The sequence below is a fragment of the Lactuca sativa genome, chromosome 9 (genome assembly GCF_002870075.4).
Source record: "Lactuca sativa cultivar Salinas chromosome 9, Lsat_Salinas_v11, whole genome shotgun sequence".
Taxonomy (NCBI): domain Eukaryota; kingdom Viridiplantae; phylum Streptophyta; class Magnoliopsida; order Asterales; family Asteraceae; genus Lactuca; species Lactuca sativa.
This window is the reverse complement of record NC_056631.2, coordinates 84757890-84772685: the sequence shown is the minus strand read 5'-3', so window position 1 is coordinate 84772685 and position 14796 is coordinate 84757890. Positions and strand designations below refer to the sequence as shown.

General features: G+C 38.9%; 2 protein-coding genes across 3 annotated transcripts; both read left to right on the top strand.

Annotated features, from left to right (window-relative positions):
• Nucleotides 1-7109: 7109 nt before the first annotated feature.
• LOC111896809 (pentatricopeptide repeat-containing protein At2g40240, mitochondrial) lies at nt 7110-8381 on the top strand. The gene has a single exon (XM_023892796.3). The coding sequence runs from the start codon at nt 7329-7331 to the stop codon at nt 8286-8288; it is 960 nt and encodes a 319-aa protein (XP_023748564.1). The 5' UTR covers nt 7110-7328; the 3' UTR covers nt 8289-8381.
• A 2091-nt stretch (nt 8382-10472) lies between these two features.
• LOC111896810 (zinc finger BED domain-containing protein RICESLEEPER 3) lies at nt 10473-13525 on the top strand. 2 transcript variants are annotated; one of them, XR_008226569.1, is made up of 4 exons: nt 10473-11831; nt 11917-12968; nt 13059-13131; nt 13232-13525. XR_008226569.1 is itself a non-coding variant. In XM_042898246.2 (4 exons), exons 2-3 carry the CDS (start codon nt 12233-12235, stop codon nt 13109-13111), a joined length of 789 nt encoding a protein of 262 aa, XP_042754180.1. In that variant the 5' UTR covers nt 10493-11831; nt 11917-12232; the 3' UTR covers nt 13112-13131; nt 13232-13512. The 2 variants fall into 2 exon arrangements, 1 of the variants encoding a protein (XP_042754180.1); XM_042898246.2 differs by having other exon boundaries at nt 10493-11831; nt 13232-13512.
• The last annotated feature ends 1271 nt before the right edge of the window (nt 13526-14796 follow it).

The following is a 14796-nucleotide window of genomic DNA, read 5'->3' as shown; positions in this document are numbered from 1 at the left end:
AAGTATTCTACCAAAACTAAAGAAAGTGAGTTGGAGAGTGTAAGTTTCGGCCATTGTATCCAAGTGAGAAGAGAATGAGTGCAAGCCTCATTTCTTATATGAAAAAGGTGATTCTTTGGACCATAAGTCCTTAATACCTTAAGAACCCATGCACCTAAAGCCTAAGTGTTCCCCATGCTTAACACTTTTGATTAAACAACCAAAAATACCATACTCCTTTATCCTATCTCTATTTTTGACTATGCATCAAAAAGAAGAGAAATTGTTTAAATTTTATAAACTCTAAGTTTATAAAACATAAACTTTGTCTTTAGGTGAAAGACGAGAGGATTCAACTAGTCCAAAAGGTTGTACATGACTTATTAATTCTGCAACGTCCCGAAAATAAGGCCATAAAACTTTTCATTTAAAACAACAAACCATATCACTGTTATAAAACCAAAGTTATCAAAATGTATCAATATGTCATCAATATCAAAGTAAGTCACAAAATGCGGAATCAAGTGGTGTGTTCTCTACAATCATCCCAAGCTCTTCCATTTGGAACCAAAAGTACCTAAAACATAAACTGAAACTGTAAGCATAATGCTTAGTGAGTTCCCTAAAATACTACATCTCATACATAATAAACACATAATGTGCCCCGCTCGGTATACAAATATGTCAGTCATCGGGCCCTGCCTGGTACACATATAAGGCATATAAACATATAAACACAATACACATGCAATAATCACAAAGATACATAGCATACATAATGGTCATCGGGCCCCACCCAGTAAGCATACGAGTACATAACACAAACAAGAGTCCTACAGAAATCTAGCAACCTAACATAACATAACCATGGGTTGACGGTGCCTTCGACCTGCTAAACACAGTGAGGAAACTCACCTCGAATTGCTGAATCACTCTGATAAATCTCTGGTTACTGGTCCGACAAATCTTCGAGTTATCAATACCAATAACATCCAATTAATAATTGGATTCCAATCCATAACCATTAGTCTAAATTAGGTTAAAGGACCATTTTACCCCTTACCTAGCTTGGTCCAAAACTAAGGCCCAAACCTACCATCCAAAAGGCCTAAATCCAAATTAATCACCCAGGGCCCAATCATGGCCCGATTTTCCAAATTGGGCCCAAATCCCTTTGTGGGCCTTCACCAAGCGAACATAGATTAAACATCAGCTCAAAAACATGACGGCCCAACAAGTCCCTAAACATCCAATTCCAAACATGGCCCAAACCAAAGGCCCAAGAGTCCAAATCCCAACCTGTTGAGTATGTGAGGCGTACTCAGCTCGTACGTATAGCGTACTGGCTTTAGGGCTTGTACGCTAATCGTACCTGCTTGTACACTCATCATACTCCCCTATTTGGTTAACTTCTATTTTCTAGCTCTAAACCGATTAAGACTTCAACCTAAACTCAGATCTGACTTCTTAAGATGGTTTATCATGTAAAGTTGCCAACTTTACATACATGCATGACTTAATGAGACTTTAGTGCTCAAAAGAGCTTAATAAATGACTTAATACATGCATGAGACTTTTAACACCATAAAGTTTGCACCTTTAAGATTAAGGAACCCTCCAAACATCCAAATCTACAAGATTTAGCTTCTAAAATGGTCTTAACTCATCAAGACCAACCAAAAGGGACCGAAAAGGACCATAACAATCTAAAGAGTAGATCAAAGCAAAGAGTAGACAAGGTATGAACTTTTTACCTCAAAAGTCACCAAAAGATGGAGCTAAATCTGGATCTTTAAGCTTCCCTCCAATGAATGAGTCTTCCAACTTCGTCTTTTATCACTTCAAGGAGCACAAACCACCAAAAATCAAGAATAATGCTCAAGAACACTTAAAGATGCTATTAGGGTTCGAGATTAGGGTTTTAGCATAATGGAGGTTGATAAAGAGGTCAATTCTTGGGAATTAAGGTGAACATATAGGGTGCAACACCCCAAAACTAGGGTTTCATTAAACCCCTTGTACGACCTGCGTAAACCTCGTACACCCAACGTACGAGGCTCGAACCCACGGTCAACTTTTGCATTAGTACGCTAAGCGTAACATGTGGTATACGTCCCGCATACTAGCTTCTCAGCTAGTATGCTAAGCGTACTCTATGGTACGCCCTACATACTAACCCCAACGACCTAAATGCAATATTTTAATTATGAAGGGCTAAAAGGAAACATATCCATTTCAATTGTTACAATTCTCCCCCACTTGAATCAGACTTCATCCTCGAAGTCTGATGCCCCAAATAACTTCGGATAATGCTCCCTCATCTCCTTTTCTGACTCCCAAGTCCACTCTGAACCCTTGTGGTGCTGCCAATGAACTTTACTAACTCAACAACTTTGTTCCTCAATGTTTCGTCTTCTGATCAAGAATCTCCACCGGCCTCTCAATATAATCTAGGCGGTCATCCACCTGAATATCCTCCAATGGCGGCACCACTGCAGAATCATCCACTAAGCACTTCCGCAGCTGAAAGACATGGAACGTGCTATGAATATGACTGAACTCATCTAGAAGGTCCAAGCGATATGCAACCCGGCTCACCCAATCCAAAACCCTGAAAGGACCAATATACATGGGCCCAACTTGCCCCTCTTCCTGAATCGGATGACACCTTTCCAAGGTGACACCTTCAGGAGAACCATATCCCCCACCTGGAACTCTAAGTTTGACTAGTGTCTGTCGGCATAACTCTTCTGCCAACTCTAGGCTGTCTAGAGCCTACTCCAAACTTGATGAATCAGCTCAATGGTCTTGAGTACCACCTCGGTACTCCTCATAACTCACTAACCGACCTCACCCCAACAAATTGGGGTCCTACATTTCCTCCCGTAGAGCATCTCGAAAGGAGGTCGATCAATGCCGGCGTAGTAACTGTTGTTATACGACAATTCTGCTAACGGAAGATATGTATCCCAACTCCCACCAAAGTCCAAAACACACGCCCGCAGCATATCCTACGGGGTCTGAATGGTTCACTCGCTCTAATCATCAGTCTGCGGATGGAATGTTGTGCTGGAATGAAGATGAGTACCCAACTCGTCATAAAATCACTTCCAAAAACCTGGAAGTAAACCGGACATCTCTGTCAGAAACCGCCGAAACCGGCACCCCATGATGTGCCACAACCTCCCTGATATAAATCTCAACCAATTTCTTTGTAGAAATACTCTCCTGAATCAGAATGAAATGTACGCTCTTGGTCAACCAATCCATAATGAACTAGATCGAATCCACTCCACGTGCAGTCCGGGGTTAACTTTGTGATGAAATCCATAGTACTATAATACCATTTCCATACGGGAATCTACAACGGTTGCATCTTTCCGTGAGGTCGGTGGTGCTCGGCCTTGACTTTCCTACAAGTCAAGCACCGCTCCACATACCAAGCCACATCCCGCTTCATGCAGGGCCACCAATAATCAGGACGAAGATCCATATACATCTCCGTTTCCCTGGGATGAATGGAGAACCTAGACTTGTGTGCCTCCTCCATCAGAACCTGACGCACATTGCCCTAATACGGAGCCCAACCCCATCGATGCAGAGTCAACAACCCACGACTATCATAATCGAAGGAAGCTGCCTGAACCACAATACGCTCACTCTTCCGGTGCTCCTCCTTTATAAACTCGACCTGAGCCTCACGAACCTGCTCCAATAGTGGAGTAATCACGATCATCCTCAACACATATATCTATGTTCATATCCATGACCGCCTTGCGGCTGAGAGCATCGGCCACCACATTGACCTTCCCCGGGTGATAAAGAGTCTCACAATTGGAATCCTTCACCACATCCAACCACCGACGCTGCCTCATATTCAGATTTGGTTGATCCATCAGATACCTCAGGCTCTTGTGATTCGTGTAAATGGTATAACGGACCCCATAGAGGTAATGCCGAAAAATCTTGAGGGAAAAAACCACATCCCCCAGCTCCAAATCGTGCGTCGGATAATTCGCCTCATGAGGCTTCAGCTGCCTCGAAGCATAAGCGATCACGTGAACCCTCTACCTCAACACTGCCCCTAATCCCATGATCAACGCATTACAATAGACCATAAAATCCTCAACACATTTGGTAGGGTCAGAATCGAAGCCTCAGACAACCGCTGTCTCAAGGTCTCAAAATTTGCCTGCTGCTCAGGCCCCCAACGAAATGTAACTATCTTCTTTGTCAACCGAGTCAAAGGAACACCTATCTTAGAGAAATCCTGGATAAATCTCCGATAATAACCCACGAGACCCATAAAACTATGAATCTCAGATGGAGACCTCGGAACCTCCCACTACATCACGGCCTCGAATTTTTCCGGATCGATCAAAATACCATTTTGGTTGACAAAGTGCCCTAGAAACTGCACCTCGCGCAACAATAACTCACACTTGGAGAACTTTGCGAAAAGTCTCTCCCACTTCAAAGTCTCCAACACTTCCCTCAAGTGCTCCTTGTGTTGCTTCTGAGTCTTGGAATAAATCAAGATATCATCGATAAACACAATCATAGACTAATCCAGCATCGGCCTACAGATACGGTTCATGAGATCCATGAACGCGGCTGGAGCATTGGTAAGCCCAAAAGGCATCACCAAGAACTCATAATGACCATAACGAGTCCAGAAGGTTGTCTTATGCACATTCTCATCCCTAACCCTCATCTGATGATAACCTGATCACAAATCAATCTTGTAAAACCAAGATGCATCCTGAAGTTGGTCGAAAAGATCATCAATCCTCGGGAGTGGATAACGGTTCTTCACCGCTACCTTATTTAGCTCTGGTAGTCAATGCACATACAATGAGACGTATCCTTCTTCTTCACAAATAGAATTGATTCTCCCCATGGCGAAATGCTCGACCGAATGAATCCCTTGTCTAACAGCTCTTGCAGTTGTGTAGACAACTCTTGCATCTCGAAGGAACCAACCGATACAGTGCTTTGGCTATCGGAGCCACACCTGAAACCAATTTAATCATGAACTCAACCTGCCTCTCCGGAGGCACACTATGCAAATCTTCTGGAAACACGTCCGAATAATCTTGCACAATCAGCACATCATCCAAGGTCGCCTTACCCTTATCCCGGGTATCCATAACATAGGCGTCAAATCATGAGCAACCCTGCTGAATATAGCGTGTGGCCCTCATTGCTGAACACAATAACGACCCACTCTAAGCTCTCTCCTCCTGAACCACTAACTCTCCTCCACTTGGGGTTCAAACCCGACCTAACTGTTGTTCACAGTCAATCACCGCCCCATTAGGGCTCAACCAATCCATGCCCACGATAACCTTGTTCCCACGCAAAGGAATGGGAACCAAATCTACCAAATACTGCTCACTAAACAACTGGAGAGTACAATCCTGATGAACCCTCGCCACCCGGACAGACCAATCATCTGCATTCTCGACATTTAACGGACAATCTAGCTCCCCCGGAGCTCCGACAAACCTCTTGCTAAGTGCAAGCGACACAAAGGATTGGGTAGCCCCCGAATCAAACAATACCAATGCATAAATATCATTCATAAGGGACGACCCTAAAATAAAACACATAAATATAAGCAAAAAATTTAATATAAATAAAGAGATAAGGATAAGATACATACTCGTCACCATATCAGGTGTCGTGCGAGCCTCCTTGGATATCAACTAAAAAACCCTGCTCTTCACCATTGGTGCATCCACCCAGCCCTGGCGGCTGTCAGTAATCCAAAGAGTTAGAGGAGTGGGTGTTGACACTGGTCTTGCTGCAACCAAACTCAAACAATGGGCCTTCTTGTGGCCCCTCTGATTGCAATGAAAGCAAATTAAATCTGATATCGGAGTGGTGGTGGTAGTAGCAGTGAAATCCCTGCTAATGCGACCCGTCCGGCAGCAACTGAAGCAGCCTGAGCCACCCACCCTGTACATTCCCTCGTGCACCTTGCCGCACTTGCCACAACAGCTCCGCCCTAATGGCCTCTCCCTGGAATCAAATACCTTGGGCCTCTTGCCCAAACCCTCAACACTTGGCATATAATCTGGCTTCCTCTTCTTCTTCATCTACAGATCAATCTCTCTCTCTCTCTAGCCCTCGCTATCATATCCTCCAACGTCCTGCAGCTGGATCGGCTCACAAACTGTTGAATATCGCTCCTCAACATCTCGTGATACCTCGCTTTCTTCATTTCCTCATCAGCCACATACTGCGAAACCAAAAGTACCCTCTTCCGAAACATCACGATGATCTCAGCTACCGTCTTAGTAGTCTGGCGGAGATCATGAAACTCGCGCGCCAACTAATGCATCTCAATCACTGGTGCAAACTCATCCCTGATCATAAAATCATCCCAGGTCATCGAATCAACAACTCATCACCAACTACGCGTCCGACCTCCTCTCACCAATCCCGTGCCCTGATCTTTAGAAGACAGGAGGCAAGTCTGACCTTTGCCCCTCGGGGCAACTGCTGGTGTGAAAGGCGTTAGCAACATCCGCTACCCACCTCCTGCTCGTTATCGGGTCCTTTGCCCCGTGATAGTCTGGAGCTCCACATGCTTGGAACTCCTTGAAGGTCAAAGAACGCGCCCCAACCAAGGTCACCATCTCAGAACGAAAGGCACTCAACCGTTCATCCAAAATCTCCAGAATGCCCTCCTTGATCATACTAAAGATCACAGGAGTCTGCTCAAGAATGCAACACATAATCTCAGACGAAATGAACCCCCTCGTCTGATCTTCCAACTGCCCGGCCCCAGAACCTGAGCCCGAGCCCTCTCCAGCACCAAAACTGCCAACAAGTCTGTCTCGCAATGTCACCATACTAAAAATAGACCATATAAACTATCAAAATACACATCAAAATATCTCGAGGGACCACAACTCTACAAGCTCCCCGGTTTCATCACGGTTTTCACTTATTTGACCGCTAACTCATACATATAGTTTTAAATGTTTTAAAAATTCAACAAATTTAACGAACCGGGTACTCGCTAGATGAACCGATACCCATCGGTTTCTGTTTCGATTCCAAATAATTAAAACGGATATCCACCTACACTCATACCTAAGTAGTGAGGTATAGAGACCGAATAACAAAATTTTAAATTGAAATTGAACTAAAATCAATTTGTCAAAAAAACTGGACTCTTAAACTTTCATTTATGGGCTTACTTTAGTCTCAATAAAACAACAACACGAATACTTTATTGGGCCTAAACTCGGACACTGACTCACTGAGCATCACATTTTCCTAAACTGTATCCCCCAAAATAACATATCGATGATTGCGTAAAACCCTTAAATTTAATCATGTTTGTCCTCCGCAAAACCCTAAAACCATCGTCTGTCTTCACCACAATCCACCGATTCATAGCCACCGTTAATCTCCCTGAACCACGGAGCTCCGCTGCGTACGACGACCTAATCGCCAGTGCCGGTCACAAACGAGACTTCGCCACCGTTCACCACCTCCTTAATCAACGTTATGCGAAAGGTTTCCTCACCACCAACAACACATTCAAGTTCATTTCAACGGACATCTCTGTTCTCAATGAGCTCTTAAAAACCTTATCAGCTCTCAACGAAGGACACTGCCGCAAGAGCGCGTATGATTCACTCATCTCATGGCTCTGCAAGGTGAAGCTCACCGAAGCGGCTCTGCGAGTGGCGGACGCGGCGATCCATGGAAAATACGGCGCCGATGCTTCCAGTTTTCACCCAATCCTCAGCCTCCTCACACGGAAGAAGAATTTCGACGAAGCGTGGCGCGTGATCGAGTTCATGAGAGCGAATGGCATTTCTCGTGATATTACATCTTACAACTTTTTTCTAACGTCATACTCAATCACCGGAAATCTGAAATCTTGCGCCGATGTTCTGAAAAAAATGGGAGAAGAAGGACTGAAGGCGGACGGTAGGACGTACGATGCGCTGGTGCTCGGCGCGTGTAAGGCGGGGAAGATGGATGGGGCGATGGCTATTCTGCGGAGGATGTTGGATGATGGAATTGAGGCTATGTACGCCACCTATGCGCATGTTATCGGAAACCTGGTGAGGTTAGGCTATTGTGCGCAGGCGGTGGAGTTTGTAATGAGTTACGCAGGTAAGAACCCAAAACTGGACTCGCATAATTTTGGGTTATTGGCCACTCGTTTGATAGCAGTTGAAAAAGTGAATGAAGCCAAGTATGTGTTAGAGGAAATGGTAAAAAGGGATATACAATTTGGTGAAAAGTTGCAAAAATTTTATAACGAGAATGTTAAAGTTTAAACTAAATTTGGCACTATGGGTGTTTGACAATTGACATAGAGTATGATTATATTGGATACAATACATAAAAACATGTTTGGCATTAATTTTTCATACTTGTATATGTATTTATTTTTGTATTGATAACTAGATACATACTTAAAAAGATGTGTAAAATAGTGTCAAAATGAAGAAATGAAGAGACTTTTTAGTTCTGATAAAGGGAAAATACCGTAAATAGTCAAAAAATGGGGGGTGTTTTCAAAAAATAAACATAAAAATGGATTTTTCCGGATATAGACAATGTATAAAAATAGCAAAATCATAAATAAATCAATGTATAAAAATAAAAATAAAAAACATTAAAGATCCATTCGGCGGAGCTACCTCCGAGGAATGAACTCATTCCGCGGAGGTAGCTCCGATGAATGGATCTTTAGTGTTTTTTTTTTCTTCGGGGTTTATATTCATTTCCCAAACTAATTATTTTTAAGAAAAGATTATCAAACTATTATAATCTTTACTTGAAAATAATTAATTGGGGAATTAATATAAACCCCGAAGAATCGATGTGGAAAAAAAAAAAAAAAAAAAACCTCAAGATCCATTCTGCGGAGATGACGTCGTGGTATGTATGTCTATAGCTGGAAAAGTCCATTTTTATGTCTATTTTTTGAAAACACCCCCAATTTTTTTTTGACTATTTACGGTATTTTCCCTCTGATAAATCATTAAAAAAATACTAAAATTATGAGTGAAACAAGTTTTATGGTTTGGACATGGAAATGGTCAGCAAAGAAAAAGAGAGATAATGGATGGTCAAATAAGCGAAAAGACTATTAAAACCAATGGGATTGGCAGTTAGGCACCTTAGGCATCTATGTGATAGAAATTTAGTCGAGGCATTTGTAATTCCTATGTATTAGTCATAGGGTTGCATGTGAAATTGTACAAAATGCAAATATGCTAGAATCAAGAAGGATGGTGTGGAAAATGGTGTCGATAAGATAGCTTTAAGATGGTATCAACTTTCTTTGCATTCGGATAGGGGTGTAATCGAATCGAGTCGAGTCGAGTCGAATCGATTATTGCTAAACTTGAAGACCGGCTTTTCTAAATACGTTGTATTTTACGTATATCCAAAATAAAAAGAAGCATTCTTCAATGCAATATAACATGACCCATTCAACCTTCAAAAACTTTTTAAAGAGTAGCAAAAGAGTAGAAAAAAACAAATTGTAGACACAAAGCACAAATTAAGCACTAAATCAGTCTCTTATAACTATTAAAATAGTAACAATTAACAAAAAATTACAACACAAATAACCTAAAAAAAGCAAAAAAAGAAAACAACAAATTAACCTAAACAGCACCAACAAAACAACAGAAGCAAAAAAAAAACAACATTAGAAAAACAACAATACAAATGTTGTTTTGTTTATTGTTATTAGGGGTGAGCAAAAACCGCACCGCAACTAAAAATAACCGCAAAAACCGCAACCGAAAAACCGCAACCGCAACGAAAACCGATGGTGAGGTTTTATGTTTTTCAAAAACCGTAAATTTGCAGTGCGGTACGGTTATTAATTTTCAAAAACCGCAAAAAAACCGCACCGCACCGCATATCCTATAATATTATATACATTTTTTTATTAATTATTAAAATAACAAATATTAAAAAAATAAAATAAAATAAAAATTAAAACTTAAGTCTTTGAGTTGTGAGTTGTGAGCGGGAGTTTGCAAAAAAAAAAAATAATAAAAAAAATCCATCGTATTGCCCTAGCTTTCGGCCCTCCCTTACGTATTCACGCATCTCCTCCTTCGGCTATTACAAACCTCGACTCTGGCTGGTACATCTCTGTTAACTTGTTAAGTGTAAGTTTCTAATTCAAATGATTGTGCATGTTAAGTTTTCTATGATTCTATTGATGTATAACTATGCAATTACAGATCATGTATGTTTTTTTAGCGATGTATAATTTTGTATTCTTTATGTTAAGTTGTCAACCACTTTTGTTGTTTATTTGCTATGTGGCAGTTTAGTAGGTCTAGGTTTTAGGTGGTGGCACTACTAACTATTGAAGCAAAAAGTCGTTAGTTAGTGGATTTAAACAACCTTTTTGCATATAGTACTCATATAGACAAAGATAGATATACACATAAACATCTATTTATAAATTATACATCTTGAGTTTGAATCGAATAAATTAATACAGATCTTTGATTTGCATTATATAAAAATGTGAAGTGATGAAATGGATAAATATCATTATGGAAAGGAAAACTGGAACAGTAATGGGGAAGTATTTAGCCACCATATTTGCACTGCTAATCTATACTCTTTAATTCTATGCCTAATCAGTTTTACTTTTTTTTCACATTCAAAAAACTTTCTAAAACTAAATCTAACAACACTTTGTAGTCTACTGATGTTTATGTTGTATTTCTTTGTTTAGCTTGATAGTCAATGGCTACTAATGAAGGGATAATTAATCTTGATGATCAAAATGAAAATGAAGATAACATTGAAGATGAAAAGAAGTCAACGGGCAGGTTAAAATCCATTGTTTGGGAACATTTTCCAAAGGTCGAAGGTGCTACAAGTACACAATGCAAGCATTGTAAGAAGGTATTAAGTTGTCGTGGTAGATAGAATGGTACTTCCTCGTTACTCAATCATCTTCACAATACATGTAAGACCTCACCACTTTATAAAAAACCTGATTTGAAGAAACAAACAACTTTAAGCTTTAAGCCAAAAGGTACGGAGGCAAGTGGATCTTTGGCTAAGCATTCCTTTAGCCAAGAGAGGTGTAGATTAGCCCTTGCCAAAATGTGCATTAAAGATAATCGACCTTTTAGTATTGTTGATGACGAGGGTTTTAGGGAGTTTGTGTGGGAATTGAATCCTCAGTTTAAGATCATATCCAGATGGACTGTTGCTCGAGATTGTTTATCAATTTATGAACAAGAGGTGGAAAAAATTAAAGATATGTTGCATGGCCAAACAGTGTGTCTAACTACAGATACTTGGACATCTGTTCAAAACATCAATTATATGTGCCTTACGGCACATTGGATCGATGATGACTGGGTTTTACAAAAGAAGATCCTAAATTTTTGCCCTATAGAAAATCATAGGGGTGACACCATTGGGAGCCTTGTTTATGATTGTATACAAAAGTGGGGGATTGAGATTGTGTTTACTATCACAGTGGATAACGCTTCTTCAAACGATGGGGCAATAAGATATTCGAAGAGGATGTTGAAGGGACCAAATGATATATTAGATTGTAAATATTTGCACCTACGTTGTTGTGCACATATCATCAATCTTGTTGTTAGAGATGGTTTGGAAGAGCAATTCGATTCTGTTACTAGAATTCGAAACGCAGTGACATACGTGCGATCGTCACCAGCTCGATATAAAACATTTGAAGATTGTATTGCTCGGGTTGAAATAAAGTGCAAACAAAAGCCCTCTCTTGATGTTGATACACGATGGAATTCAACATACTTAATGTTGGAAACAGCAATAAAATATGAAAATGCATTTGAAAGGTATGTTTCTTTGTTATAAACTTGTGTTATGTTTTCCTTTAAATAATAAAACTAATATTGTGGGGTTGTTTTATTTTCTGAATAGGCTTTACACGATAGATCCTTCTTATGGAGCTTATTTTCGCACTGAAGCGGATACCGATTTGGAAGGGTGCACAAGAAAAAGGAAAAGAAAGCCTAAAGTAGTTGGTGCTCCGAGTGGTGTTGATTGGGAGGCAGCCAGGTACGATTAACTTTCTTAGTTGACACTTTATATTTATTATTTATCATATGAATACTTACATATTGTTATTAAATTAGGAATTTGATCGAGTACTTGAAAATATTTTTTGATGTTACAATCAAGATATCTGGTTCAAAGTATGTAACATCTAATATTTTTTTTTTCTGAGCTTGTGAAAATGCAAGCGACAATCACAAGGATGTGCTTATGTCAAGATGAACAAAAGAAAAAGATGGCAACGTCGATGAAAGCCAAGTATGATAAATACTGGGACAATGTGGATAATATGAATTATCTATTGCATGTTGCGGTTGTTTTGGATCCGCGCAACAAGCTTCGATACGTCAATTATTGCATTGAAATGATATATGGTAAGAACTCTGAGAAAGGCAAAGAGATATCGGGGAAGGTAAAGCAGACTCTTGAAGATTTGTTTAACCATTATAAGAGTAAAGCAGAAAAAACCAATGTACAAAACACACAAGATGGTGTTTTTATTGATAAGTCAAGTAGTGTTGGTGAGATGGATGTTGATTTGGAGCTTGAGTTTGACAAACATGACGATGAGGGTCAAGATACTAAGAGTGAGGTGGAGATCTATTTAGCAGATGGAAGGGAAAAAAGGGACCAAACATCTGATCTTTTGGGTTGGTGGAAATCAAATTCAGTCAAATTCCTGATACTGTCTAAAGTAGCTAAGCATGTTTTGGCAATGCCAATCTCTACTATAGCATCAGAGTCGGCATTTAGTACTGGTGGGAGAGTTATCGATAAGTATAGGAGTTCACTTAACACTGACACCGCAAAAGCTTTAATATGTGTACAAGATTGGATACGATCTTCATCGGTGGATCTTGAGCTCGGTTGTAATATGTCGAGTAAAGACATAGATGAATTGAATGAGAAGATGGCAGGTATAAAACTTAATAAACTCTTTTTCATATTTTTGGACTATATTTTCACATACATATTATGATACTAATATTATCATGTTTTTTATGTAGAAATGCTTTTAAAGGGTAAAAATTCATCCGATGACGGTCCACAAAAAGTGTGATGGAATTGCTTAGTTACCATGTAACTTACATGTTATATCTTTTCTTATATTCTCTTATGTTTTAATGGTTTTTTTTTTCTAATTTTTGAGTAAGTAATGATTTTGGATATTTACTAGTAGTGTATGCAGCGGAAAGAGTTTCAATGTCAGGTTTCATGGATGAAAGAAGGATAAAATTCTAGAAGACAAAATTGTTGGTTTTTTGTTATGTTTAACTTAAAATGTTGAAATTTGACAATTTTAAGATATTTATTGTTAATTACTAACGATTTGACGTTTTTAAGATATTAGTTGTTTTTTATTTAAGTTCATTTTCATATACCTTATGTTTTTTTTATTATTACAAGTAACGTGTTTGAACTTTTAAACCGTTTAAAAAAGTCTTAATTGTTCGAACGAGTTATGCAAAATCATAAATGGTTAAATGCGGTTAAAAACCACATAAAAAAACCGCACCAAATCAATGCGGTTAATAACCGAACCACAAAAAAAAAAAACCCGCGCCCGCAAAAATAACCGCATAACCGCACCACAAAAATAACCGCACCAATGGGTTTTGAAAATGGATTAACCGCATTTACGGTTTGCGGTGAGGTTTTAGTCAATAACCGCACCGAACCGCACCGCGCTCACCCCTAATTGTTATACTTGTGCTATATATTCAGTTTACATGTGATCCATAAACTTAATCATACAATCTGACATGTTTCGTCACCTCGGTCGGGGTTGTGACACACCAAGACCATACAAATGATACTGAGTGTTCTTCAAAAGGACGACAATGACTTTTATTTTTAAGAAAATGTCTCATATATATGTTTTATAATTATAGTTATAAAAAAAACGTTGTCTTATGAATATTGAATGCATCCATAAATTTATGTACCCTTTTGTAAAATTCATATAAGTTTTTATGAGGTTCTTTAGGTACTAAATAAAATTTCAGTTTATTTACTATTAGCCGCGATCAATTATAAACCAAAATCCGATATTTTAAAGTGTAGTCATAGAATAGAGCGGTTTTAAGAACAGATAATAGTTTTAATAAAACTTCATTTTATACTTAAGATGTGGAGTTTTAGATGAGTTTTAAAATTACAATTTTAAAACTCCTTTTAACAATAAAAAACTTATGACTTCATTAATTCGTATAATAAACTCATTTTATTTTATAAACGCAATTTTATACATCTTATGATAAAAGTCATTTGATAAACCAAAACTTAGGTGATAATACTTATATTTCAAATCTTATTTGACATGCATAAAACATAATATCAACATGTTACGTTATGTTTAAAACGCGAATATCATATATTAAGTTTTGACGTAAAAATAATTATTAGTTTTATTATTTTCTTTGCACTCGGGTAGGGGTGTAGACAATGGCGGATCCAGAGAAAATATTAATCGGGGTCCATAATGATAAAAATATTGAAAATAGGAAAAATAAAAAAAAAAATTGAAATTTGAGGTCTTGTTAAAGCTTTTTTGAGCAAAAGCAATGGTGTCTAAAATTTTTAAGTGTGGTGTCAAGCATAATTCTATAAAAAAAATTCTATTAAAAATTAGGTTGGGATTCACCATCAAGTGGGGCCATGCACCCCGCTTGTTACCGGGTGTAAACGAGTCGAGTCAAACTCTGTACTGCCAAACTCAAAGCTCAACTTTCCTAAAATACATTG

Coding starts and splice junctions, on each gene's coding strand:
- LOC111896809 (XM_023892796.3), top strand. CDS start 7,329: ATGTTTGTCCTCCGCAAAACCCTAAAACCATCGTCTGTCTTCACCACA.
- LOC111896810 (XM_042898246.2), top strand. CDS start 12,233: ATGCAAGCGACAATCACAAGGATGTGCTTATGTCAAGATGAACAAAAG. Junction 12,969..13,058: donor ATTGAATGAGAAGATGGCAG/GTATAAAACTTA, acceptor TTTTTTATGTAG/AAATGCTTTTAAAGGGTAAA.